The sequence below is a fragment of the Dermacentor andersoni genome, chromosome 4 (assembly GCF_023375885.2).
Source record: "Dermacentor andersoni chromosome 4, qqDerAnde1_hic_scaffold, whole genome shotgun sequence".
NCBI classification, from domain to species: Eukaryota; Metazoa; Arthropoda; class Arachnida; order Ixodida; family Ixodidae; genus Dermacentor; species Dermacentor andersoni.
Window position 1 is genome coordinate 41,158,983 of NC_092817.1, and position 27,744 is coordinate 41,186,726.

Below are 27,744 nucleotides of genomic sequence, written 5' to 3' on the forward strand. Positions count from 1 at the left end.
ATGCACTGCGCGCTGTAGCGGCAGCGAGCAGAAGGCAGAATGGCGGCCTGCGGTGCGCGTACTGACAGTGCGGCTGTGGTTTTTTCAACATCCGTGTGTGATGACAGCGCGAGTGAGGACGCCTGCTTGAAGCGATTCGCAACCATATATGTGTATACGATGTGAAACGCATGGACTACCGCGACACAGGGCGGAAGAACAACGCGTGGGAAGCTATACGAAAGCAGTGTGGTCTCGCCACAGGTAAGCTGCATTTCGCAGCTCCTGTACTATAGTTGGTGGTAGTCGCCGAGTTGAGGGCGCTTGTCGAATAGCTTTCGTATGTACATGGTCCGCTTCCTTTTTTGACGTAGCCGACGTACTAGCATTATGAGTGCGATGTTCTGGCTTCCAGGACAAGTTAACGCCATGCCGCAAAAGTTTTCGTTTTATGCGCGCGCTACCCGAGCGGCGCGCTATTCGCCGCAGCCGTGAAGTTGCGCTCCCGGACGCAGAGATGGCGCCAGCCTCGCGCTGCGCGCGCACGCCGAACTGTAGAGGAAGCTAATTTCTTGCACCCCTGGCGTCGCTAGCGCAGCGTATCCGACTTAGCCTGCCGCGGCCTGGCGCGCCGAGAACGTCGGACTATATCTTGGCCTTTAGCCCTTTAGTGTAACTGATCGCTGACGCTACCTCCGGCGCCTCCTTTACGCCGACGCTGCACCAGGCCCGGCCGAAGTCCGCGCTCGCACGCTCGCTCTGTCTGTCTCTCTCTCTCTCTCTTGTTCCCACTGCCGGCGCGGACGGACATGTCTCGGTTGAGCGACGTAATACATGTGTTCTGTTCAAGAAGTTGTGTCGGCTCGACTTGCCATGCCACGTTTACGTCTCTAGCCTTCACGTCCAGCCCTCACACTCGGCCGACTCACTCGACGGGAATTGAGTCACCTAACAAGGACATCGGGAGGGCTGGAGAGGGAACCAACAGGTACACTTGCCCAAAACTGTGTCACCAGGACGCGACGCCGGCGAAGTTAAACCACATCTCCAGTCCCGAAGTAATTGTAACGCAGGCGAGCAAAACTTTTCCCCACTCCACGCATAAAAATTCATGAGCCCTTCCACTCTGTGATTATTATTATTATCATTATTATTATTATTATTACTGTTATTAGGTCGCCTAGGCGACTATGACGTGGATGAATGGGTGGATGTTGAGCGTCCCCTTTGGAACGGGGCAACACATAACGCCCACTGGTGGTAAGAGCCAAAGGAGTACACGAAACAAAACACGTTTGCAATGTGCGATTGAGCATACTTCCTAGTTAATTAGCTAATGAAACTTGGAAGGACTTTTATATTCTAGCGGACAAACGTGGAGCTGTCTGTTTCCTTTCCGTAGAAGCCCATGTATTGACAACAGATGAGAATTCCACAATATTTACAACTTCACTGTTAACTATGTAATTAAGAAAAGTAGATGAAACTCGGCGTAATGTTAGAGTTGTCTTAGGGGCTGATTGCCATATAATTTGTTTTGGGATAGTTGTGACAAAACAAGAGTTACAGCCGTTTTCTGTAAGCATACTCCCTCCGTAGACGGTCACGTATTAACAGCAGACGGGAATTCTGTAACGTTTACAATTTCACTGTGAAGTAATTATGACAAGTAAATGAAACTCGGCGTAATTATAGAGTCCTCTTAGCGATCAATTTCAGCAGAACTTTTTCAAATGTATCTATCTTAGACTGAATGCTACAATGCATTCGTGAGAAACTGGAGACGAGCATATTTTCGTGTCAACGCGGCGCGTATAGACCGACGGACATCGACCACCGCGCCGCAGAGCTTCGCTGTAAATGTTTGATTTGCGTACTTGCAACTTTTGGGTGTCTTATCGCATATATTGTACGAGTACTTCGACTGTATAACGCATTTCTCTGTTCACGTCGCGGTTGATCCAGTTATCGCTGTCTGTGCGAGATATATTGCTCAACTTGTACAGCATTTGTGTCTTGCTATACAATAGTCGATATTGTCATACGAAAAAAAAAAAAAAGACAGACAATATATTGTATCTCTGTAACCCCACCTGCAAGTCTTTCTTTGACCGCAGTATATCAGTAAATAAATAAATAAATAAATAAATAAATAAATAAATAAATAAATAACCTGCTAACATACTTCATTCCGGTGCATCGGAGCCAGTTGCTTCAGGAGAAGCACGGTGTTCTCGGTATGGTCACAGTGCATTCAACGCGCTTATACACACGTGGCAGCAGAAATGTCAACGCACGGCAGTGGCATGCTCGAGTTCAGAGAGCTGCAGGTGCCAGCAGATAGGGCGCAGGAGAAGCTCACTCGCATGCAAGGACCTTTGCAGGATGTCACTTGAGTGATGGGTATACACGGCAGAGACGAACTGTGGCTTCAAGGCCGTGACGACGTTATCTTAAGGGTAGCGCAAGAACAGTAAACAAATTGCCGCATTACGCACGCGCGGGAGATAAAACACTTGCTCGCTGCTCCTAACGCTTCCTATCGCATCGGCGGCGTAGAGCGCGTCGCATTCGTTTTGTGAAAGCATTATAGGGGCCACTTCATCGCATTTCTGTTCTGTCTCAAGCGACACTTAGGGCTGCGATGATGCAGGTCTACTATACGGCGCTGGATTACTTCGTGCAATCCGGGCCACTTCAACGCGGGCCAAAAGCCACCGCGATGACCAGCGGTCGTGGTGTTCTGCTGCCGAGCCCTAGGTCGCAGGTGCGATTGCCGGCCACGTGCCTATGAGGACATTATGCAAAAATGCGCTCGTTCGGGGAGCTTTTAATGCAATGGTAAAGAATCATACGGGATAAAAATGTATCCGGAGCCCACCGTAACATCTCTGGCAGCTTATGACATTTAGCCTTATGATCTCTGGCAGCTTATGACATTTAGCCTTATGAGGCTAAATGTCATAAGCTGATATTAGGAAGCTTAAACGGAGTCTGTCAATCGGTGATTGGCGGGAAATTCCATTGCATACGGACGTTATCGTTTTCAGCTTCAGCCCGACAGTCCGGCAATGGAACCGGCAACTTTGTGCTGAACAGCTGATCGCCACAGACACCGCAAAGGGCCGTGGGGGATCCAAGGGGGGGGGGGGGGGGGGCGAGCGGAGTGACACGTTCCCATCGATGGCCTTTCAAGGCGGCCGGATTAGCGTTAAGCGGGAGCGGCGCCTTAAGAGCGGGGCTCCTTCAAGCCAGAATGGATGGCGACAAGGAAAGGGTTGGCGGCGGCGGCGGTAGCGGATTAGGCACTCACCGGCGGCCAGCTAGGCGACTCGAGCCGCGTGTCCTCCTTCTAATGCACACAAACACACACGCAGACACTGCTGGCCGCGTCGGGCTAGTCGGGCAGATGCGACGGGCGTCCAAGTCTGGCGGCGGTTGGCGCTCCCTGTGTCGAACGGAACCGTGTTCCCGCAGGGCACGCGGCGCACGTCCACGACGTCGGCCTCGCAGCGACGAACGACGCTTCGAACACACGACGCCGAGCCGAGGTTTACGGGCGCGCCCCCTCTCGCTCCCCAGGCACGGGCAGAACTGCTGCTGAGCAGGCGGCGTCGCGCTGGAAACGGCAGCCGCGGTTGGCGGCAGCTTCTTCTTTTCTTCACCACGTGTCGGTATACCGCGCGCGTGCCTTCTTCCTGCTGCACGTTTAGCTGCACGCGGAACGGCGCGCCCCTCTCTTGGGTGTGCATTATGCTCGCAAACGGTGCGGGTTCGAACGCGTCTGCCGCCAACGACGCCGCTTACGCAACGGGCGCTCCAGTGGCAAAGATAAACAATAAATAAGAGCGGAGGGGGGAGGAGGAGGAAGGCGGGAAAGAAGCGAACGCAGCTGCAGCAGCGGCAGCGGGTTCCCGAGCGTAGAGCGGGGACGCGCCGTGTTTCATTTTCCGTTCCGAAGGAAGAGCGTTTTGCCGGACGGAAATTAAATCACCCGCTCGCTGCTTTTACTGCTTCTCCCCCCGGGCGCGGTGTGTCTTGAGAAGAAACGGCTCCGCACAGATGGCACGTCTCTCCAAAAAAAGAAGAGCCCCGCCCGGCGCAATTAAACGTGCGCGGCCAGAACTGTTTCTTTCAGAAGCCGAGCTCGTTATTCATCGACAGCGGCTTTTACGCGACGCGTGTACAAAGCACGTTTCGCGGTCAGCTTTGATTTCACGGCTCGGTTTGTTACTCTGGACCTTCTGTTGCGTGCCTCGTTTCATTCCTGAATAAGAACGGTAGTATATAGTACTTTAAGAGCTTGCATTTGTAAGTCCGCGAATTTTAACGCGTTTGATGAACTTCGGCGCGCGACCTGCAGTATGGGAGGTGTAGGCAATGTTAGGAGCGCGATGCTGAATTGTACCGTAGTGCTCGTACATTCCTAAAAAAAAAAAAAAATGGAACGCAGAAGAAGCTGCGGTGCCTGGGCACATGTGCTAATGAATAATAAGCCAAACTCTCTTTGGTGTTTGTTTGTTCGTTTGTCCTCTGTCGCTGGCTCATACCCACTATTGGGGATGTAGGAGTAGGAGGCCAAGATGCGAAAGGAATTAGAAGGCTATTAGTAATTCCGAGAAAACGACATAGATAAGTTGGAAGGAACCAAAGTTCCAATATAAAATAACAAATAAATATAAATTTAAACAAAGAATCTTTTTTTTTTAAACACAACTATAAACTCTTCAAAGGCTAAGCAAGCATCCTTGTGACATTGGCCAAGAGAGGAGACTCGGAGAGAAAGAATTTGAGGAATTGCAAAGTTCACTTCTAAACGTTTTTCTAAACGATTTTTCTAAACGTTGCTTCTGGAATGCTTTTCCTGGCACGTGTAAATCGTCTACAGAATTAAGAAATCAAATGGTTAATTGTCTCATCTTCACCACAGAACGGACACATCGGGGAGAGATCCAGACCAACCCTGCGTCGATAAAATGTTAAGGATGGTGATTCGACACCGTAATTGAGTGAAAGTTAATCTAGCTTTACGAGTTTGAAAGAAATGTCTGCGCCGACGGCATAGAAGGTGTCGATACTCTGCAAAATTAGTTATAGCTGGGTTTCGCAGCTGCTCCTACTTCTTTACTGCTCCGTAACCCAACGCTCCTCTCTCAATGCGCGTTCTGGTCACGTTTTGGTCCCCTTCTCTTCTTACTTCACACTCGGCTACTTTTGTTGCCGCCTTCATAATTTCTTGCCTCTTGTTCTGCTATAATGTTCGGTCACCTTGCCAGTGGCACATATTCGTACTGAAGGATCGGCCAAGAACGTTCACATGCCTATATTGTCACATGCACAGTTGCTTACACCTATTGTCCCAAGTTGTATGTTGTATGCCTTGCGGAGCATACCCAGTGGCCCGAACCTCGCGACCAAAGTTGTATACCCGGCAATACAGCGGCCAGCAACCGCCAAGTGAGGGGAACAAGCAAACTGTCGCCTTAATACAACGCACACATATATGCTGGAGTCTATCTGAAGAGACGCTTTGGCTCAGTGGAAGAATGGCCCCGCGAACTGAACCCAAACCCCACGAAAAGCCAGGAAGCCGTAGCCAGATTAATGCGGATCAGCACATTTACCCATCCAATCGGGACAAATTCCGCAATCAGCCAGTCACTGTCAGATACATCATATGGGAGTGTGTAGACTACCCAGACCTACCCCCCCCTTTCTCTGAGTAGGGGAGATCCCGCTGTCCAGTTTCCTACCTCAAGATCAAGTCCTGCTAGTCGAGAGGGCCGGTAGAGCCAAGACTGCACACGGCTACCTGAAATAAGGATCCACCCAATATACTAAAATGCTCAGTAAATATGTTTTGCCTATCTTTCTTTCGTGAAATGGTTTATGAAATGTAATTGAACTAAATCCTATGTTACAGTTGTCTTTACGTTCATACTTCGCAAAAGTGTAACCTGATGCAATATGCCTACTCTTAAGTGCCATACAGGTCCCAAATTTAATTTAATGCAATGTATTTAACGTAAGCTATGTAATTCTTGTAATCTAAACAAGCAAGCTTGTAATGCGTTTACCATAAGCTGTGTTCCCGACGCACTACACCCTTCACAAGCAATGTCGAAATGCAAGCACCCGTTAGCGCGGCGCACGCTGTGACGCGTCGACGCAGCGATGTCACGAGAAAGGCGGTGTTCGATGCCGATGATGATGAAAAGAAGCATATACAGTGCTAAAAAGCGGGCACGTCCTGTGCTACCGGGGCTTAGCGGAGAGACGAGTCGGATTCCTAAATAATAAGGATATAGCTGGTAACATACAGGAAATCTATCGCATTAATGAGAGGGTGGCAGGCCTTGTTGTGAAACTTAAGAAGAGGTACCAATTGAAGGTCGTACAGGTCTACGATCCTACATCCAGTCATGATGACCAGGAAGTCAAAAGCTTCTATAAAGACGTGGAATCGGCGAGGGGTAAAGTCAAAACAAAATACACTATACTGATGGGTAGGCAAGAAGCAGGCTGGAGACAAGTCAGTGGGGGATTATGGCGTAGGTTCTAGGAATAGCAGGGGAGAGTTATTAGTATAGTTTGCAGAACGGAATAATATGCGGATAATGAATACCTTCTTCCGCAAGCGAGATAGCCGAAAGTGGACGTGGAGTAGCCCGAATGGTGAGACTAGAAATAAAATAGACTTCATACTCTGCGCTGCCCCTGGCATCATACAAGATGTGTCTCGGCAAGGTGTGCTGCAGTGACCATAGGATGGTAAGAACTCGAATTAGCCTAGACTTGAGGAGAGAACGGAAGAAACTGGTACATAAGAAGCCGATCAATGAGTTAGCGCTAAGAGGGAAAATAGAGGAATTCCGGATCAAGCTACAGAACAGGTATTTGGCTTTAACTCAGGAAGAGGACCTTAGTGTAGAAGCAATGGACGACAATCTTATGGGCATCATTAAGGAGTGTGCAATAGAAGTCGGTGGTAACTTCGTTAGACAGGATACCAGCAAGCTATCACAGGAGACGAAAGATCTGATTAAGAAACGCCAATGTATGAAAGCGTCAAACTCTACAGCTAGAATAGAACTGGCAGAACTTTCCGAGTTAATCAACAAGCGTAAGACAGCTGACATAGGGAAGTGTAATAAAGATAGAATTGAGCATGCTCTCAGGAACGGAGGAAGCCTAAAAGCAGTGAAGAAGAAACTAGGAATATGCAAGAATCTGTTGTGTGCGTTAAGAGACGAAGCAGGCAATATCATTATTAACATGGATGAGATAGTTCAAGTGGCTGAGGAATTCTATAGAGATTTATACAGTACCAGTGGCACCCACGACGCTAATGGAAGAGAGGCTAGTCTAGAGGAATTTGACATCCCACAAGTAACTCCGGAGGAAGTAAAGAAAGCCTTGGGAGCTATGCAAAGGGGGAAGGCGGCTGGGGAGGATCAGGTTACAGCAGATTTGTTGAAGGATGGTGGGCAGATTGTTCTAGAAAAACCGGCCACCCTGTATACGCAATGCCTCATAACGTCGAGCGTACCGGAATCTTGGAAGAACGCCAACATAATCTTAATCCATAAGAAAGGGGACGCCAAGGACTTGAAAAATTGTAGACCGATCAGCTTACTGTCCGTTGCCTACAAAGTATTTACTAAGGTAATCGCAAATAGAATCAGGAACACCTTAGACTTCTGTAAACTAAAGGACCAGGCAGGATTTCGTAAAGGCTACTCAACAATAGACCATATTCACACTATCAATCAGGTGATAGAGAAATGTGCGGAATACAACCGACCCTTATATATAGCTTTCATTGATTACGAAAAAGCGTTGGATTCAGTCGAAACCTAAGCAGTCATGCAGGCATTACGGAATCAGGGTGTAGACGAGACGTATGTAAAAATACTGAAAAATATTTATAGCGGCTCCACAGCCACCGTAGTCCTCCATAAAGAAAGCAACAAAATCTTAATAAAGAAGGGCGTCAGGCAGGGAGGTACGATCTATCCAATGCTATTCACAGCGTGTTTACAGGAGGTATTCAGAAACCTGGATTGGGAAGAATTTGGAATAAGAGTTAATGGAGAATACCTTAGTAACTTGCGATTCGCTAATGATATTGACTTGCTTAGTAACTCCGGGGACCAATTGCAATGCATGCTCACTGACCTGGAGAGGCAAAGCAGAAGGTTGGGTTTAAAAATTAATCTACAGAAAACTAAAGTAATATTTAACAGTCTCGCAAGAGAACAGCAGTTTACGATGGGTAGCGAGGCGCTGGAAGTGGTAAGAGAATACATCTACTTAGGGCAGGTAGTGACCGCGGATGCGGATCATGAGACTGAAATAATCAGAAGAATAAGAATGGGCCGGGGTGCGTTTGGCAGGCATTATCAGATCGTAAACAGCAGATTGCCATTATCCCTCAAGAGAAAAGTGTATAACAGCTGTGTCTTACCAGTAATCACGTACGGGGCAGAAACCTGGAGGCTTACGAAAAGGGTTCTACTCAAATTGAGGACGACGCAACGAGCTATGGAAAGAAGAATGATGGGTGCAACGTTAAGGGATAAGAAAAGAGCAGATAGGGTGCGGGAGCAAACGCGACTTAATGACATCTTACTTAAAATCAAGAAAAAGAAATGGGCATGGGCAGGACATGCAATGAGGATGGAAGATAACCTATGGTCATTAAGGGTTACGGACTGGATTTCAAGAGAAGGGAAGCGTGCCAGGGGGCGGCAGAAAGTTAGGTGGGTGGTTCAGAATAAGAAGTTTGCAGGGATAGCATGGCTCAAATTGGTACATGACCGGGGTAGTTGGAGAAGTATGGGAGATGCCTTTGCCCTGCAGTGGACGTAGGCAGGCTGCTGCTGATGATGATGCTGCTCAAGGGAACAACGGTGAGGCGAAGTGTATGCACATGTAAATAGATCTAGGTGCACCTGTACACCTTGCGTCGAACTGGCGCATGACCATTCTAGGATACTGGCCAACAATCGGCGCAATATGTCCATTGGCACATATAACCCATGCTATTCAACGGCTCCCTCAAATTATATATATATATATATATATATATATATATATATGTAATTCAAGGGAGCCGTTGAATAGCATGGGTTATTTCAACAAGGAATCTGCATTGCAGAGACCTCAGGCTGCATTATGCGCATGTGGTTCCTGTTTTATGTCGCTATTTAATGCTTGTTAAAAAAAGCTGGGAATCTTTCCCAATAATGCTTCGCATTAAAAAGAAACAAAATCATTGCATCGTCATCGTGACTTGCTGGCTTTGGCTGTCCTGCAATATTTTATTTGTAATAATTGAAAATAATGATTATATATATATATATATATATATATATATATATATATGCTTATATCTAATGGCCACTTTTTCATGCATCTATTTCTACGAACAAACGAACGAACGAACGAACGAACGAACGAACGAACGAACGAACGAACGAACGAATGTATTCGGTATTCGACCTGATATTTGAAGGCCGTATTTTTTTCTAACATTCGTATTCGATTCGCAAGTTTCAGTGTTAGGAGAGCGCTACTTTTCAAGCACTTAAACTGTTTCATCGTATGCATATAGAAGAGTTGCGCAGATAATAAAACGTTTAACCTTGCTGCCCTCGAAAGAGATAGATAAAGGAGGCGCGCTTTTGCGCTGTCGTGTTGCGAAGGTCATCTAGAAGGCGATGTGCGCATTCACGGAGAACGTATCGCGCTGTACGCATTCGTTTCTTGCCTCGCTGCGCCGTTACGCATGTTGTGCGCTGAGCAATTCGAGATGTAGCCGCCATTAAGATGCTGCCGTCGCCGTGCAATCCGCAGGCGTGCGCTCGTCAAGGAATGACAAAAGCATAGAGTTGCCTGCAATCACCGACAGGGCGATAAGTGGCGCTGCGGTGCTTTTTGCATCCACGGTAATGACGACAAGTGTAAGGCTTCGGACCTGACTTCTACCCCGGAGAATCAGCACACTGTGAACACGCGCTTTGTGAAAAATAAAAAAAATGCTGCGCCTGTTATAACATTTTACAAAAGTTTGCTGTCCTAACATCAGCGCTCGGATAGCGTCCGCAGTTATATCGAACGTTAGCAGCAAGCGAGTTGCTAAATTTGTAGAAAAGAAGAGAACGACTGCACTCACTGCGCTCCGGTTTCTATTGGATATGTACATAACCTCTGTCCACTTCCAACACTAAATCTAAAGAAAAAAAGAATGAATGAAACCGCGAGATGCCATGGCGTAAAAAAAGAAAGAAAGAAGCCTGGCTGCGATGATTGCAAGAAATGCTTTATCGGCGCAGCGATGTGTTTTCAGGCAAAGTTGAGTTCATTTATAAGACAAGGCGAGACTTCCATATCAGCTACATGGCGCGACAGCGCATTTTGATAAACTTGCAGACAGACAACAAACATGTACATACAACTGTAGAACAATCGAGAGCTGGACGTGTGTGTGCTATACCTTTTGGGAACCTAATAGCAGCGAACTAAGGACATATAAAGGTGCAAGACACAACACAGCGACGGCGTTGCGTCTTGCAGCGTCCTTCATCACGTGTACGCTGCTGCTAATTTATTTACAGGACCCGTGTTCTGCGTGTGTGGTCCACAGGGGAGGGTCGTGAGTGTTCCCTCGTGATGACGATTAGGTAGTGGGTAGAGTGGTCCACGAATAAGTCGTTTCACCCAAGTTGGCAAACCGGGCCGCGCATATGTAGGCGCGTTAAACGAATGCTATGGGACAGTGCCAGTAGGCGTGAGTAGTTGCGGCCGCGGAGCCACCCAATTGGCAACAAGGTGTATTTGGGGCGTTTCGTGCTAAGGTATTCGATAAGCAGTATGTTTGGTGCATACTTATGAGGCGCGTTGTGTCTGGTAGAGGTAGATATTGCACGGTGATGTTAGAGAGGTCAAGTTTTATGACTAAGAACGCCGACATCCGGACGTGGCACGAGCGAGGATGACAGCATGCTAAAAACATTCTAGAAACAGCTGCGCGGTTAACGTGGAACGCTTTGCTATGTAGCTCGTGTATGTATCACCCTGCCTGCGCGTTAAATCTGATGCAACAGAGTGAAATCACTATGTGCTAGTTCCCGCTCTCATTTTACCTTGTCCGTGTATAACCGCCTGTTTAGCCGTTTTTATCCAGAGTAATGACCTCGAGCGTACCGGAATCTTTGAAGAACGCTAGCATAATCCTAATCCATAAGAAAGGGGACGCCAAAAACTTTAAAAATTGTAGACCGATCAGCTTACTGTCAGTTGCCTACAAAGTATTTACTAAGGTAATCGCAAATAGAATCAGGGAACCCTTAGACTTATGTCAACAAAAGGACCAGGCAGGATTCCATAAAGGCTGCTCAACAATAGACCATATTCACACTATCAATCAGGTGATAGAGAAATGTGCGGAATATAACCAACTCTTATATATAGCTTTCATTGATTACGAGAAAGCGTTTGATTCAGTCGAAACCTCAGCAGTCATGGAGGCATTGCGGAATCAGGGTGTAGACGAGCCGTATGTGAAAATACTGAAAGATATCTACAGCGGCTCCACAGCCACCGTAGTGCTACATAAAGAAAGCAACAAAATCCCAATAAAGAAAGGCGTCAGGCAGGGATATACGATCTATCCAATGCTATTCACAGCGTGTTTACAGGAGGTATTCAGAGACCTGGATTGGGAAGAAGTGGGGATAAGAATTAATGGAGAATACCTTAGTAACTTGCGATTCGCTAATGATATTGCCTTGCTTAGTAACTCAGGGGACCAATCGCAATGCATGCTCATTGACCTGCAGAGGCAAAGCAGAAGGGTGGGTCTAAAAATTAATCTGCAGAAAACTAAAGTAATGTTTAACAGTCTCGGAAGAGAACAGCAATTTACAATAGGTAGCGAGGCACTGGAAGTGGTAAGGGAATACATTTACTTAGGGCAGGTAGTGACGGCGGATCCGGATCATGCGACGGAAATAATCAGACGAATAAGAATTGGCTGGGGTGCGTTTGGCAGGCATTCCCAGATCATAAGCAGCAGGTTGCCATTATCTCTCAAGAGGAAAGTATATAACAGCTGTGTCTTACCAGTACTCACGCATGGTGCAGAAACCTGGAGGCTTACGAAAAGGGTTCTACTTAAATTGAGGATGACGCAACGAGCTATGGAAAGAAGAATGATGGGTGTAACGTTAAGGGATAAGAAAAGAGCAGATTGGGTGAGGGGGAAAATGCGCGAGTTAATTACATCTTAGTTGAAATCAAGAAAAAGAAATGGGCATGGGCAGGACATGTAATGAGGAGGGAAGATAACCGATGGTCATTAAGGGTTACGGACTGGATTCCAAGGGAAGGGAAGCGTAGCGGGGGTGGCAGAAAGTTAGGTGGACGGATGAGATTAAGAAGTTTGCAGGGACAACATGGCCACAATTAGTACATGACCGGGGCAGTTGGAGAAGTATGGGAGAGGCCTTCGCCCTGCAGTGGGCGAAGCAGGATGATGATGATGATGATGATGATGATGATGATCCAGAGTCGCTGTGCCTCGAAAGAACGGTGAAGAGAAATGTTAAACTAACTTGGATTGGTGGGTCACACTTCTAAACTAATTCTAATTCTAATTCTCACACCATGCACTTCGTGGGGTCGCAGAAATTCTTAACGCCTTGTCGAGGCAAGCTAATCATAAAAAAATACCCCTACATCACACTTTAGAATAAATTAATTATCGGCCTCACAATTTTTGTGCTTTTGCTCGACGTATTTTATGGCCGGATAATAGAACTGCGCGAGCGTCTGGTGATAGATCATTACAGTCATAACGGCGGCGATAAATACGACGAGAAGCGCCGAATGATAGCAGGCAGCCCATGCGAAAACTTCCGGCAGAAGGGGCAATGTCCCTGATAGCGCGAGAGTTGGAGAGCGAGAGAGAGAGATTCGGAGAGGGGGACAAGAAAGCAATGCGCGGTGCGCTGTGCGCTGTGCTACCCCGAGGTTTCTCATGAGGTATGCACATACATGGGGCTTCGGGCTACACAGACAAGGTCTAAGGAGACGCGTAGCTCGGCCCCAGTCCGCAGCGCACGCAAAGGGGCGTCGCGGGGGGGGGGGGGGGGGGGGGCGTGTGTGGGGTGTTCGCTGACTGATCGGCAGGGCTTATAGAGACGACTGCAGCAGTGGCACAAACGAATGGGTGTTTATTCCAAGTTATGCACAAAATTGGCGTACAATACGGAAATTCGGCACTATAGGGTGGTAGTCGCCTACTATACGGGTGAGAGCTCCCAGGAAGTGCGCTCCACCACATGGGCTCTTCCGAACTGGGCTCGCCACACTAAAGGGGACCACCTTGTTCAGAGGGGAGTGGGACGGAGTGGACCCGCACGTTCGACAGCCAAGAGCACCGAAAGTGAATCTGCCGGGCGCACGGCGTAACGTGAACCGCGCGCGCAGGCACCAGGCTCCGCATCGCGACGGCGCAGCGGCTGCGGGGAACGTACGCTATCTAAGCTAATGCTGGAACGGCGTGTCTCCCCGCGATCACGGAGGCGAATGGCTCTAGTCGCGCGTGACTTGGAGTTCGGGGGTCCAAGGGGCCCCCACAGGTGCTGCCACGAAGCTTCTCATTAGTTGTGCAGTTAACACGGCAAAGGAATAAGTATATACAATAGTATTTTGATCGTCAGAGTACAAATTTGACAGCTTTGAATCGAATTCCGGGGTTTCACGTGGCAAAACCACGGCTTTATTAGGAGGCACGCCGTAGTGGGGAGCTCCGGATTACGTTTGACCACCGGGGGTCTTTAACGTGCCCCCAGCACGGGACACGGGCGTTTGAAATGCGGCCGCCGCGGCCGGGATTCGATCTCGCGACCTAGTGTTTGGCAGCGGAATACCGTAGCCGCTAAGCCACCGCGGCCGGTTAAATTTGACAGGTTAATTTTCGCAGGAAGTATGAGTCTTGAAGAGATAAAAAGGGGTCAAGCAAGTGATGTCTTAGGGTGATGCCAACGTCTCCACACCCTGACGAAGCGCAGACGAAGGCAGGTCTCCTTGCTTGGCTTCTCCCTGAGATGCATCGCTTGGCGGACCACTGTTAATTATTTCTCGGATATTATTCAGAGTGGTAAGGGGAGGTGCGCATCGAACAATCGAATTTCTCATTGAAAAACTTAATTTTAAATATTTCCATTGCAATATCACGCTTCAACACTCTATTCTCATGTGCTTTTATTGTCCCACTTTGTTCCCAATCAAGGCGTTTCTCGAACCAGAAGACTGCGAAAAATAATTCTAGTGGAGGCATGAGAACTGCAGGTTTAAAAAAAACTATTATTCATGCTCTAATTATGAGGGTCACAACCAGAAGTTTCGCCCAGATGGTTAACCTTCCTATTGAAAGAACAAGCGAGCACTAGCCCTGGCTGAGTCGAGAACAGCTCATTCTGCACATTTCACCAGTGTTCACGCAGGAGCAGCGCAGGAAGCAGCTATGCTTCCTACGTGTGTGAGGCTAACAAGCGAAAAGCGGCTGTTTAGCTGCGTCTATTTAGGAGAATCATTGCATTCTACCCGTGTTAACATGTGGGGAAGAAACTCGGCGATTAAGAAAGAACGTTAAGGACCGCGCAAAGAGAGACAGAACGAAAGATGTTAGGCGTAACGTTAAGGGACAGCATGAGAGCGGTGGTGGATCAGAAAGCAAACGGGGATAGCCGATAATATAGCAGACATTAAAAGAAAGAAATGGAGATGGGCAGGCCGTGTAATGCGTAGGGTAGATAACAGGTGGACTAGTCGAGTTACAGAATGGGTGCCAATGGAAGAGAAGCGCAGTCGAGGACGGCAGAAGGTAAGGTGGGGTTATGAAATTAGGAAATTTCTAGGCACAAGCTGGAAGCAGTTAGCGCAAGACAGGGGTAATTGGAGATCGTTAGGAGAGGTTTTCGTCCTGCAGTGGACATAAAAATAGGTTGGTGATGATGGTGATTCAGAACAAGCTGAAAAATCCTCCTGAGTCTCTCAACAGCAAAATTTGGTTGTTGTGGCTCGAAACAAGGTTTGTTTCGCGCACTGTGGTGGGTGTGGTCACCTCTAAGGCCATATTGTGGTTCAACAAACACCACAAAGGCTTTGAGGAGGTCCTGCAGGAGTTGGGGGCATCTTTCCAACTTAGGAGTTGATCCCGCAAAGCAATTAGAGAGACCAAAACACACACAAAAAATCTCTAGAACAAAGACAAATGAAGTTAACTCTCGTCATTTCAGTGTAGCAAGGAAAGCCCGGTTAGAGGAGAAAGCTAGCAAGGCTCCCGAGTACCACCTAAGCAGCAGGAGAATTCTGAAGTTTGACACTTCTGGAAGAAATTAATTTGCATTCTGGCCAATATTCATGCAAACTTCAAGCAAACTGACTATCAATAGACATTTCTCTAATCTAACGCGAATGGTAGTACACAGCGAAGGAAGGCATCGTTTGTGAAGCCGTAACCGTAGCAACACACATGCGCAAAAGTTGCAATAAAACGTATTTTCAAATAATCAATATAGCTTACGCCACGCATACATACGAATCAACAGCACGGTTTACGAAAAGCCAACACCGCGACTTTCATGGATACGTTGCCCAAATATCGCTCACCGCAATGCCTGCAGCAGACGACAGACGAGTGGCCAAGAGGAGAATTGACTTGCCTCCGCGACACAAAAGCGCGCAAACACAGGAAGAGAGACAGGAAGTACACAGGGTCACATCGAAGAGACTATCATTCATTAACGTAGCTGCGACGCCGTGTGTAAGGACGCAGCTCGAAGAGCGTCAAGCGGTTACGTTACCTGCGAGAACCTGTGCCCGAAGATATTATAAACGCATAAACGACGCAGACTGTGGATTGCGACAAAATCACAAGATCGGTGGGTGGCCTATCGGCGAGCCACTGCCTATACATGCCGCCGCACTCAAAAGGCGTTATCGTGCATTGCTGAAGCCGATAGAATTGTTATCCCAAGAAGCTCCAGAAAATGGTGCACAGACATCACGGGGAGATGTAAGCTCGAGTACCGCAACTGTGTTTTGCACCGTGGAATGATGACGCAGCTGGCTCCGCAGTAAAAGGAAAGAATGACCAAGATAACGGCTACAAGCTCGAAATGAATCATCTTCATTCTTAATCTTACCCGTCATTTGTTTTTTCACTAATCGTGTCTTTTGAGTTTTGGTTTCGTTCGGTAAGGATGACTTATTCAAGAAAATATCTCTGTATCCGACTAGGCAGGCAGGCAGGCAGGCAGGCAGGCAGTGAACTTTACTTAGGTACTGAGGAGCGACTCCGAAACCCCCTTACGAGGGAGGAGCCACTATGGGCCGCTCCCACGTCGGGACGGGCAGGCCGTGCCTGACTATAACTCGCTTATTTATTGTAAATATTTTAACATTAATACCTCTAACAAATTTCTAAAATCCGTCCGATTATTGGCCAATGCCCCAGAGTTGGTAGGTGCCACCACTTTAAGGACGTTGTCGTCGTTGTCGTCGTCGTCGTCGTCGTTATCATCATCGTCATCATCGTCATCATAATCGTCATCATCATCGTCATCATTATGGATGAGTTTTAAATCTAAAGAAATCAGTGGCTACGATGATGACGTATGGGCTTTTATGGGGCAAGGGCCAGATATGGCCAAAGAGCGCCAAGTGGCTACGAGGGACAGCGCAGTGGAACATGAGAGACGCTTGTAGCGCCAGGGAATCGGACCCGCGACCTTGTGCTCAGAGTGAGTGAGTGAGTGAATAAACGTTTATTGGGTCCAGCAAAACACGATAAAACGCGCAGCCGGCTAATCCCACGACGGGACTGACAGGTCTAGCCTGCCAGCCCGATCGAGGGCGGGCTGGACGGCCAGGATTATGTCCTCAAAGGCCTTCTTTTCTGACTTCCGAGTATAAACTTTCTCGAAACGCACGGATAACGCACTCACTTCTACGCTATAATAAAGAACAGTATAAAATGTACGTAAAGCTAAAGAAACACCAATTTAACAGTTCACTGAGAGATCGATATGCTAGAAACTATTACGCTTAGAATGAAACCATATACGCTGCAAAGAAAGAATACTTCGGCGAACAAATCGCTCGCGATGGAAATAATTCGAGAAAGAATTGGTATCTTCTGAATAAATATCTTGGCAGAGAAAAGAAGTCAGTGGCACCCAAAAAGATAATACATACCAACTAGCACGAATCACCATATCGCACCAGTAAAGTTTTTAGCAATTGTTTTTCTTCACACGCGATACCAACAGAAACGAAGTAAGATGCATCTTATATATCACGTTCTTAATCCTAATTTTTCTCCCTTTAGCCCGCAGATGAATTTGAGGTACGTGATGTTATCTCTGGATTGGGTAACACTGGTTGTGGCGTCGACAATATGTCAGCTTATTCTGCCACACTTGTTGATGACGTATTGATGAGCCAGCGCTAGCTCACACGGTGAACAACATATACTTTTGATTGGTATATTCGCCACTAAAATGAAAGTTGCCAAAGTAACACCATATTGCATAACAAAGGGAAAAGAGAAGATAGAAATTTATTCCCCTATTTCACTGCCCCCATTCTTCAGTAAGATTTTCGAAAACACAATTTCTATCCTTCTAACAAGTTACCTTGCCATGGAAAATACAAAATCATTTCTCCTCACCAGTCCGGCTTCAAAAAAAGAAAAAAGAAAAAAAAAACAGATTAGTTGACGACAACAGCAAATTCAGCTTTTGTTGAGCCCATTAGGAAATCGATCGACTCCGGTTTTATAGTAGTACGGGCACATATCGACTTCACGGAAGCCGGCTGACTCCCTCAATCATAACATCCTTTAGTACAAACTAGATCGATACGGAATTACTGGCAGATCTTCAGAGCGAATCGGCAGTTATTTGAGAGACAGAGTAAAAAATCGTTCATGTTGGCAGATGAAAGTAATATGTGATATTAGTTAATATCGATATGCCACAAGATTGCATTCTTGAACCGTTAGCTTTCCTTTTGGATACTAATAATTTTTTTTCTCATCTGGTTAATGCTACTGCGATTGTACGTGCGGATGACACTGATCTACTATTATGAGACAGCAACGAAAGTTCCATAATTCGAGAACTTAATGGCAAACCCCAAAATTTGCATTGCTGTTTAACACTAAAGTTGTCACACTTAATCACAAAAAATACAGCCTTTATTTTTTTTCACTCTGAAAGACGGCAAACGTTATAGCATAACGACGTAATGTACGGCAGCTGATCAATGAAGCGTCGTCAATAAGAAAAAATTTTCTTCGAATAGCTATATATTCCGGACTAAAGTTTAATTGCTTCCACACATTGCACTGTTCAAAAAGTACGGATTATACGTTCTTTCAAAGTGCCGACGCTTTTTTCCCGCAGAATTACTAATTAATCTTTACTATGCGTTCGATTTAAGCGGGACTGCACATACAAAACCCATATCGCATCTGTGCTAACGCTACATAAAAGAGCTCTTCGCGTAATAAAGCCTAGTAAACAGATACGAGAGGCGAGGATTCGTTTAAATACTTCAATATACTGAACGTGCTCAATTTGATTACTTATAATACTGCTTCCATATTATGCAGAATAATTAAAGGTAATCTGAACATAATGACATTGTTCCTTCGTCAGTCAGACTGCACTAACGAGTGCACTTCACGCCATCGCTTTCGATACCTAAAATAAGAACTAATCACGGTCGCCGAACTTTAGAATTCAAAGGAGCTACAATCTAGCAAAGCCTCACTAATAATGCAAACTTTTCTCCGACTGTTTCACTCATTCCAGAAGAGTATAAAGAATTCAATCCACAATGATTTGTTGTTAGCTTCGTTTTCCTAAAGCCATGTATAAGCCAGACACCACATTATCATTTATTGCGTTCATCATTTATCGTTACTTATTCAATACATTATGTTTTGCTGTATTACATATTCGTGCATGTCCGCAATCTTGATTTTATGAATAATTGTTAAAAATTAAGCTTGTTTCACATACTCGTGGTGTAATTTTTGTCCGTGCTGTTAGAATTTTTCGGGAGCATTTAACAATATTGTTGGGTCCCCGAGAGGGGTATGGTTCAAGGAAGCCTACAATAAATTTCAAACTTCAGACTTTAAAGACGGCAGCTAGCTATACTGCGAACTGAGTGAGGGAGGCCACAAGACATTGTCATTCGGGATAATAGTTGGACCATAGCCCGTTACGTGACTTGAAAGGACAGCTTTCGTTACCGTGGAATACTTCTTTATTAGAAGGGACACGTGCTGGGCGCATTAGAAACTCGTCTATGTACAGTGACTCGCGTTTGTTGTTGATAACGATAATGATGATGTCGAGGATGATGATTTGTTATTGTTCTTTTTTTGTATATTTTATTTGTTGATTGCTTCTTTCCTTCCTCCATTTATTAATTTTTGGACGCACCGCTATGGGTTAGCATTGGAAGTTGCCAAAGTGTCATTTTCGGTTTACATCTTTCTATTTATTACTTTTACCGCACATTTCGAATTCCTCCTAATGAAGCGGAATAACAGCAAACATGCTGTTTCTCAGCCTCACCAGTTCGACTTCAGTATACCCTACATACATACCTAGTGTACTTGTTATGTATTAGTGTAGACGCCTGACGGCTTGTTTTGCAACTCAGCTGTTCTTACTGGTTAGCGTTGATTGACAGATTCTTTCGTTATCGCATTTAATCAGTTTCGTGATGATTAGCGGAAGTAAAGAAAGTTGAAATTTTGACTGCACTATAGTGTTAGCTGAAAAACTGTATCACACAGCTGTATAAGGGGAATCATTACTGCTGAGGCGCAACACTGTAACAACCTTGTTTTTGCTCAAAAGGCTGAAGTCAGGCCGGATACGGTATGTGTTTTCAAAAGCAAAAAGTAAAAAGTACTTCCTTGGCCCTATGTTATTCTTTTATTCTTTTAGTCCGTTTATATGTTTTACGACGCTGTAACCATCTACGAAACGAGCGTCAAACAACTCTCCCTGCTTCGAGTGCGTTGGGATTATGCTTCTTGAGTGATTGATTTATGGTGGTATTAAACATCTTGGCAACGAATATGTCGTTGACAAAGTCCCGTCTTTGAAGCGAATGTTTAATGCAACTTACGGGATCCATAGAACTGCGGCCCTATGTATTTTATTATCGTTATCAGCACCGTGTCCTTCGTGCGAAACTGCGATTTTTTTTCGTTGCCTTGTTGATAAGTGACTGCTTCATGCATAGTGTTTGCTGTCAGTCCCGTCGTGGGATCAGCCGGTTGCGCGTTTTATGGCGTTTTGCTATGCCCAATAAAAGTTTATTCACTCACTCACTCATTAAACATTCGCTTACTAACTAACTAAGCAGGCGCCCAAAGAAACACGTGAATAGCGTTTACTCGATGACCGCGAGCGTTTGCCGTCACAATGCTGGTGTGAGAGTCCACGGCAGTGGGAAGCACGCGGGCGTGTCCCAAAGCGAACGTTCCATGCTGCCGCTCCCTTCACCATTTCAACGGTTCCACGTCTGAAAAAAAAGCTCAGCAGATCACGTGACCCGCGACACGGTACAGGAAGACAGCGCGTGTTGAGCCACCAGCCTTCTCGGATCGCCCTTGCATGCTCGCCCTTCGCCCTGGCATCCGCGGCATATCACGTGACCTCCTCCAACACATGGCGCGCGGGTTGAGCGGGCTGGAACGCGCATGCGCCTCGCACTCGGGACAGAAGGCGGCGCCGACGACGAAAACTTGTCTCACGTAAAAAAAAGGAAAAAAAAAAAGATAAAAAAGATTATTGCCAACTTTTCTCTTCTTCATAAAGAACCGCTTCTATCCGTATAGTTATCACGAAAAAAATAAGGAAAGAAAAGAAATCAAGAAAAACAAAACACTTTGCGTATGGAACGGCGACGGAAGGGACTTGAGATGGCAAGCTAAGAAAGGAAGGAAAACAAGAGGTGAAAGGCAGAGAGGTTAACCTGATTAAGTGTCCGGTTGGCTACTCTGCACAGGGGCAGGGGGTAGGGGGCAGAAAAGATAAGAAAACAACAGATGATTAAATAAGAAGGAAAGCATTTGTTTTTCAATGAGTTCTGTTCCCAAGGATCCTGCCCCCCGCAAGGGGACGGTTGTCAATCCTGTTGAGCGTGGAGCTGTAGACTTGTCTTCGCGCACTGAAACGACGACAATCACACAGAATGTGCGCTATCGTCTCTTTGCGCCCACAAACTTCACAATCTGAATTTGTGGCCATTCCAATGAAGTAAAAGTACGCATTGGTAAAAGCTACTCCAAGCTAAGCCTAGGTTGACGTGCGTGCTCTTGTTTATGAATTTTCTCTTTTACGCGCATTGAAGAACTTGAGTTTGCAATACAAAGCGGAAATACTGAATGAGAGCAGCATTCCGGGCAAGTTGCTAATCCATTACTACAATGATATTGCGCAACAAAAAACGACACGGACGTAAGAGAAGACGACACACCAAGCGCAATACTGAGCACTTTGGCACCTTTGTGAACTCTTGGTGCTTATTGTGGCACGGTATATCGACAGCACCTAGCATGCATTCGGCGAGTTACAACTGTTGCTTCAGAGATTTCAGTGATATCAGGCATTGCGTCCTTTTGGATTTTTTATTCTTTCTTTCTCTTGGCATTTAGGCATGACGCAAGAGATTAGTCACACAATATGAAAATGTTTCCTGATTACACATCTCGGAAACACATAGGACATAGGCAAAGTGTCAGACCACGTGAACCTTTTCCGTCATTGCACGTTTAGCTCGGAGGTACGTATGACAACAGGCTTCGGACATCAAAGCTATACGTGATCGTACATCTCGGAGGCATATATGACGCGCAAAAGGCTACAGCGAACGGACGTCATGAACCAGTGCAAACATTAAGGATAACTTTATAATGCAAGTAAAAAAAAACTGTCAGAGCAAGAAAGGAACAGTTACATAAAAAAGTGTCTGGAATAGAGTTTTGGCGACGTGACGCCATATATAGGCTCGCGTCGTTCCGTCTATATTGGAGAGATAAAGAACAAAGCGCTTGCGCAGCACACAAAAATCCAGACACGCAGTCCATACAGGAGTTATTTACAGGGACAGCGCTATGTCCCGAGGGGGGGAAGACAGCTGGACCTTGACGACGGCCGAAGCTCGCTGCCCGCCGTCGAGCACGATCCAAAGCTGTGCTCGCAGAGTGGCGCCATAGTTTCCGAAAGCCTGTACGCGTGGCGCTCCCCAAGGCACCGACGTGAGAGTGGACACAACGGTCTACGCGCTCTGCACTTTAGCGCCAGTCGCCGCGCAACCACGCTTTAGCCTTCACTGAAATCTACTGATTTAACAGAAAAAAAAAAAGGAAAACGAGATGGCGCTAGTGCAGCGTTAGGCAAGCAGCCAATCTGCCAACGCGCGCTCCGTGGAAGCTATTTCTCTTGTATTGCTTTTTTTTTTTTTCGTGGCAACTGACCCGACCGCGATACCTACTCGTGCTGTTCTGCTGCGGAAGACTTATGTGGAGGGTACAGCTGCGAACAAGAGCTTTCACGTCATTTCGCCAAATTATGACTTATGAAGGTCCTAGAGCATAAGATGATGACTTGTGACCGTTATTTGTGCTTGTTCGGTACTTTTAACATTGATTATAACGAAGCCAAGAGATAACTTGTCATAAGAAGCGAAAATAACAAGACGCCTTGTAAATACCTTTTTTGGCACGCTGCTGTCATACTTCAGCAGAGAGCATCGTCGTTAACCACGGTTAACCTCGACAGCTCCTGACCGCCCGAAGCCGCTACTCTCTATTCAAAGTTACCGATAACCTCGTGCACTCATGCGCGACTAAGCACAATCTTACCGCTGCTTACTACCCGCAAACGAACGGCCTAACCGAGCGTTTCAACCGACCCCTTAGTGACGTGTTGTCCGTGTATGTTATTGCACACCGTAGCGACTGGGGCTGTGAGCTGTCACTAGTCGCCTTTGCGTATAATTCTTCTCGCTATGACACCGCTGGTTTCTCTTCATTTTTCCTATCATTCGGCCGTGACCCCGCGCTACCTTTCGACACCCTCCTTCTTGCCGGCACCATTTCCACATCGCAGTACATACGTGATGCCGTATTGAAGGCCCAAGAGGCGCTCCACATCGCCCGACTTCGACTCACGGATTCACAGGAATATCAGCGGTGTGTTCCTGTGCCCTTCTCGACGCCCGCTACGCACCGGCTGTTCTGGTTAGTCTTTGGCCTCCGTTGCTTCGCGTTGGCCTCGCGGAAGAGTTCTTTTCGCGATACTCTGGCCATAGCCGTGTGTTGGGTCAAGTGGCTGACGTCGGGCACGAAATTGCCTCTCTTGACTCCACAATGGTTCAGCCTGGATGTGTTGTAATACGCGTCGAGCGCCTTGTCAGCCTTTAAAGTTAATGAAAATATTCCTGTAAGTATGCTTTGTGCTTCTCTTCTCACCGCAAAAATATGTTGGTGCATTTGCGATTTTACGAAATGCTTTGACATCAGTCTCGACTTACAGAAGTAGCTGAAACTTCCTGCAGGCGGTAGTATTTTGCCGCTGAACAGCAGTATGTGGCATGACACGCCTGCTGTTTGCGTGCTTCCTGTATTGCTCACGTCCGATTAGGTCGAACAGAGGGTCAAGAGACCACATGACATAGAATCATCAACGTCAGAGAACATCGTGCCTAACCGTAAGCTCTGGAACGAACTCTGACGGTATAAGCGGTGACATATACGACCAATTAAAAGGAAATTTCGAAAGTTCCTTTACTGATATCATGTTATACCGTCTACAAGTAGATATAATGATTCCAGGACTAAAAGAGAAGTCAGGTCTACAGGCCCCTGCTCTAAAACAACTGAGCTTACTCCTCTTGCATCAGAAGTACAGCAACCACGTGCACATCTATACCGATGGATTGACTACGTCGTCCAGTTCTGGTGGTGCGCTGGTTATATCAACGCGAGGAATAACAGTGCGGTTCAAGACATCGCATGTCCCGACCTCAACGGCGGTAGAACTAACGACTCTCCGTCATGCGCCGGAATTCATTGATTCTGAAAGACCTAGAAAATGGGCTGTGTTCTCTGACTCAAAACCGGCATTACAGTGCACGCAGTCAGTCCTCCGACACGGATGACATGAACAGCTGGCATACGAAATCGTGCAACTTCATCACCACGTCCAAAAAAAAAAAAAGGTCACGAGGTTGTCTTTCAATGGGTACCTGGCCATTGTGGAATCAGTGGCAATGATTCCGCTGATAACGCTGCTCGCACATCACATCAAGAAGAGCACAGCGTTCCAATTCCGCTTTCGAGGACAGACGCCGCAAGGCAGCTTCGACACTTGGCACGCAGTCTATCACTGACCGTGTGGAACTCGCCAAAGTTGAGATTTGCACGACTGCATCGATTAAACCCCTCACTGCAACTCCGACCTCCATTCGGACTTCCTCGACGTGAAGCTACGCTTCTCTGTCGTCTTTGGTTAGGATTTGCCTTCACAAAGGCATACTCTACATTAATTGGCGTGACCGACAGTACAACATGCGAGGTCTGCGGCACCGAAGAAAATATCGACCACCTGCTGTGCCACTGTGCACGATATACCCCAGAAAGACAAGAACTTGCTAACGCTCTCCAAAAACTGGACAATCAGCTACTTTCCGTGCAGGTGCTGCTGGAACACCGCCTCCATAGCTCGCCGGCCCATAAAGCGGTGAAGGCACTTTTGTGCTTCTTGAGGACGACGGGCTTGTGTGAACGCCTGTGACTATTAGTGCAATTACTATTAGACCGCACGCGTCAGTGAACTCACCACTAATTTCCTTCTTTCCTTCCATCTTCTCTCTCCCTGTCATCTTTGTTTTCCCCTTTCCCATTCCCCGGTGTAGGGTAGCAAACCGGACGTTATTCTGGTTAACCTCCCTGCCTTCTGCTTTTCTCTTTCCTCCTCCTACTATGAAGTGTGCGTCTGACGGTTATCGTCATGTTTACAGGCTCAGAGCTCGCGAGTTGTGATAAACGTCCTAGCCTTACCGCGTATGACAAGAACTGCCGCTGTAGGTCGCGTATTCCATTTGTGTTCTCAGACGAAATAGAAGAGCGAGAGTTCCTTCGACGATTCGGAGCCTTCCAGTATCATGGGAAACAGTAGAAATCCTATAGGATGCACATTCGGTAGAAAAATTTTGACAAAGACCGAATGTGAATGAATGAATGTTAGGATTTTACGTGCCAAAACCACGATTTAATAATGAGGCACGCCGTAGTGAGGGACTATGAATTAATTTTGACTACCAGGAGATCTTTAACGTGCCCCCAATGCACGATCGAGATACGGGCGTTTTCGCATTCCACCCCCATCGAAAGGCGGTCGCCGCAGCCGGGATTCGATGCCACGACCACGTGCTTAGCAGGGCAACACCATAGTCGTTAAGCCACCGCGGCGGGTAAAGACGGAACGTGTTGGAATCAAAAGAATCGCAGACAGCCGCATGTATATTGCTGACACAACAGGGGCATTTAGTTCACCCTCAAACTTTGTCGACAGTTTGGATGAAACTCTTGTAGCAGCGATATTTGCCGCTGGGGACCTGTTGCATAGCTCGCGCTCCAAGCAGGACGCTCCAAAGCTCGACAGAGTGAGGCACACCGTCCTCAATCACTCCAACTCTTGAGTACTAAACTTGTGCGAGTACCACATAGAGGTCAGGCCATTTGCTCAGTGGATTCGGAGCTGCTCACTACGACCATACGTTGTCATCTCTTTCTTCGGCGGCTGCTCTCCGCAGCATTCCTTTCTTTTTGGAGCGAACTGAATCTTTAGAAAACGACCACGGGAGGGCACTGGGAGACGGGCTCCACCGCACAACCCATCGATTCGGCAGAGAAGCCTCCTTGAGCGTGCTAGTTCGGCGGAGGCGGCGCAAGAAACGCAGAGAGAGAGCCGGAAACGGCCGGTGCCTCCTCGGTTCCGCATCCCGTTTGAAAGCGAGCCGGCGGCCACATCCGGTCCCGCCTCGGGACACGTGAGGAGCGCCAAGCAGACGAGCGCCGCCGGTGGCGCAGGCCATGTGAGCGTCGGACGCCGGGCGCGCGCATGTGGCGCTCCCGGGGAGTATGCGCGCCTGGCCACGGCTCCTACTCGCCGCGCTGGGTGAGTGACAGGCACCGGCGAACGTACTCATTTGCCTACTGCACCCGTTATCTCGTTTTTTTTTTTAATACACCGCGCACACCGTCAGGTCCGGCTGCACGAGAGCGTGCGAGAAGTCTGGTTTGCCTACGCGCGGACGGTGATGACACGTGACTACCCGCGCTTGTCCACGCACTAGTTCTCACGCTCCGAAGTCGCTCAGTAAAGGCAGTAGTGGCGAAACAAGGGATGTCTCAGAGATAGAGAGGGAGAAAACATGTGAAAGGCAGAGACGTTAACCGGAGTAAATGTCCGGTTGGCTACTTTGCTCTGGGTAGTCAGGAAAGGGTCAGAAATAGGAGGAAAAAGTAAGAGGACATATCAAGAGAGTCTGTTTGCACTACCACGACGAAGGAAACTGACAACGACTGCAGTTTTCCATCGGATCTCAAGGCTTTCCTTTTAAAAAATAGAACACTAGTGCTTTTATAGGAACCAGGGCTCATGTCCGCTGGAACCAAGGTCCAGGAGTTCTGTTTTTCCGGTGGATGAATTTTTGTCAATCTTACCGAGCGTGGTACAGATGGCGTTTCTTTGAGCACTGAAACGAGGACTATCACACAAGAGGTGCGCATTCGTCTTTTTGCACCCACAAGTTTCATACTCGGGACTTCTGGCCACTCCCCCGATGAAGGAGTGGGTATTTGTGAACGCTACTCCAAGCCATAAAAGTCATGTGAGAATTACGTCGCGTCGTGGGGAGCCATGCGGACCTGAGACATCCGTCCGCTTTTTGACCCCTCTACAATCCTTACGCCATTACTTCGCCACCAACTCTCTTTGAGCATTTTCTTGTCACATCAAAGACGGGTTCAGGTCAGGGCACAAACTCTGCAGAAAGTGTTTGTGCTCAAAGGCGAGCGGATTGACAATGGAAGAAGCTGAGTGAGTTCGTAACGAATAGTTCTTTGAAATGTTCGGTGCAGAATACATCTAAGGAAACGAACGCAAGAAGTGTTCCTGTCGCGTTTTTTTATATCTATTCTTTCCATGTTTCTAGCTCATACCCTTTCAAACCATGAATACAGGAGAGCTTTGTTGGCACGTTGTTTCGGAATGCCCAGTCGATTTAGCGCGAAGGTGCTAGACACAACATGACTGAAAGTTTGGCTAGTTGGTAATTATCCATTGCTTAACTGCAGCGCGCACAACGGTTGAGGGGCTCGGGTAAGTTACAAACAGCACCGCAGTTTAACAATATACTAGACACAACTTCTTCTTTGTTTTGGATAGTATGATTCTCCGCTCCATTTATTAACTTATTCTTGCTTTTCATGTGTATTGTCCCTTATGTGTGTTTTGTCCCCAGGCACACATTTCTGCGTTGATAATGAATATCTTTCAACGCATTTCTACTTCTGCAATTTCTTTTCGTATGCTCCGCCGTTTTATATACGTGTATGTGTGTTTTGTTTTTCTATTTTGCTATATTTCCTTA

General features: G+C 47.0%; 2 protein-coding genes across 5 annotated transcripts in view; one reads left to right on the plus strand and one right to left on the minus strand.

The window, feature by feature from the left end:
- The window catches only part of LOC126536991 (uncharacterized), a 252,392-nt gene that overhangs the window by 45,126 nt on the left and 179,522 nt on the right, over positions 1–27,744 (plus strand). The window contains exon 1 of one of the 2 annotated variants that reach the window (XM_072287801.1): positions 26,113–26,267. The exons of the other annotated variant lie outside the window; for it this stretch is intronic. Coding sequence (XP_072143902.1) covers positions 26,231–26,267 — 37 coding nt within the window. The 5' untranslated portion in view covers positions 26,113–26,230. Of the gene's footprint in view, positions 1–26,112; positions 26,268–27,744 lie in introns of those variants that run through there. 2 annotated transcript variants of the gene reach the window in all.
- Positions 1–27,744, minus strand: part of LOC126536990 (cystinosin-like) — a 268,412-nt gene that overhangs the window by 24,841 nt on the left and 215,827 nt on the right. The window contains exon 1 of one of the 3 annotated variants that reach the window (XM_050184070.3): positions 3,293–3,791. The exons of 1 other annotated variant lie outside the window; for it this stretch is intronic. The gene's annotated coding sequence lies outside the window, so the exon portion shown is untranslated. Of the gene's footprint in view, positions 1–2,164; positions 3,050–3,292; positions 3,792–27,744 lie in introns of those variants that run through there. One more of the 3 variants, XM_055073642.2, reaches the window with a different exon arrangement.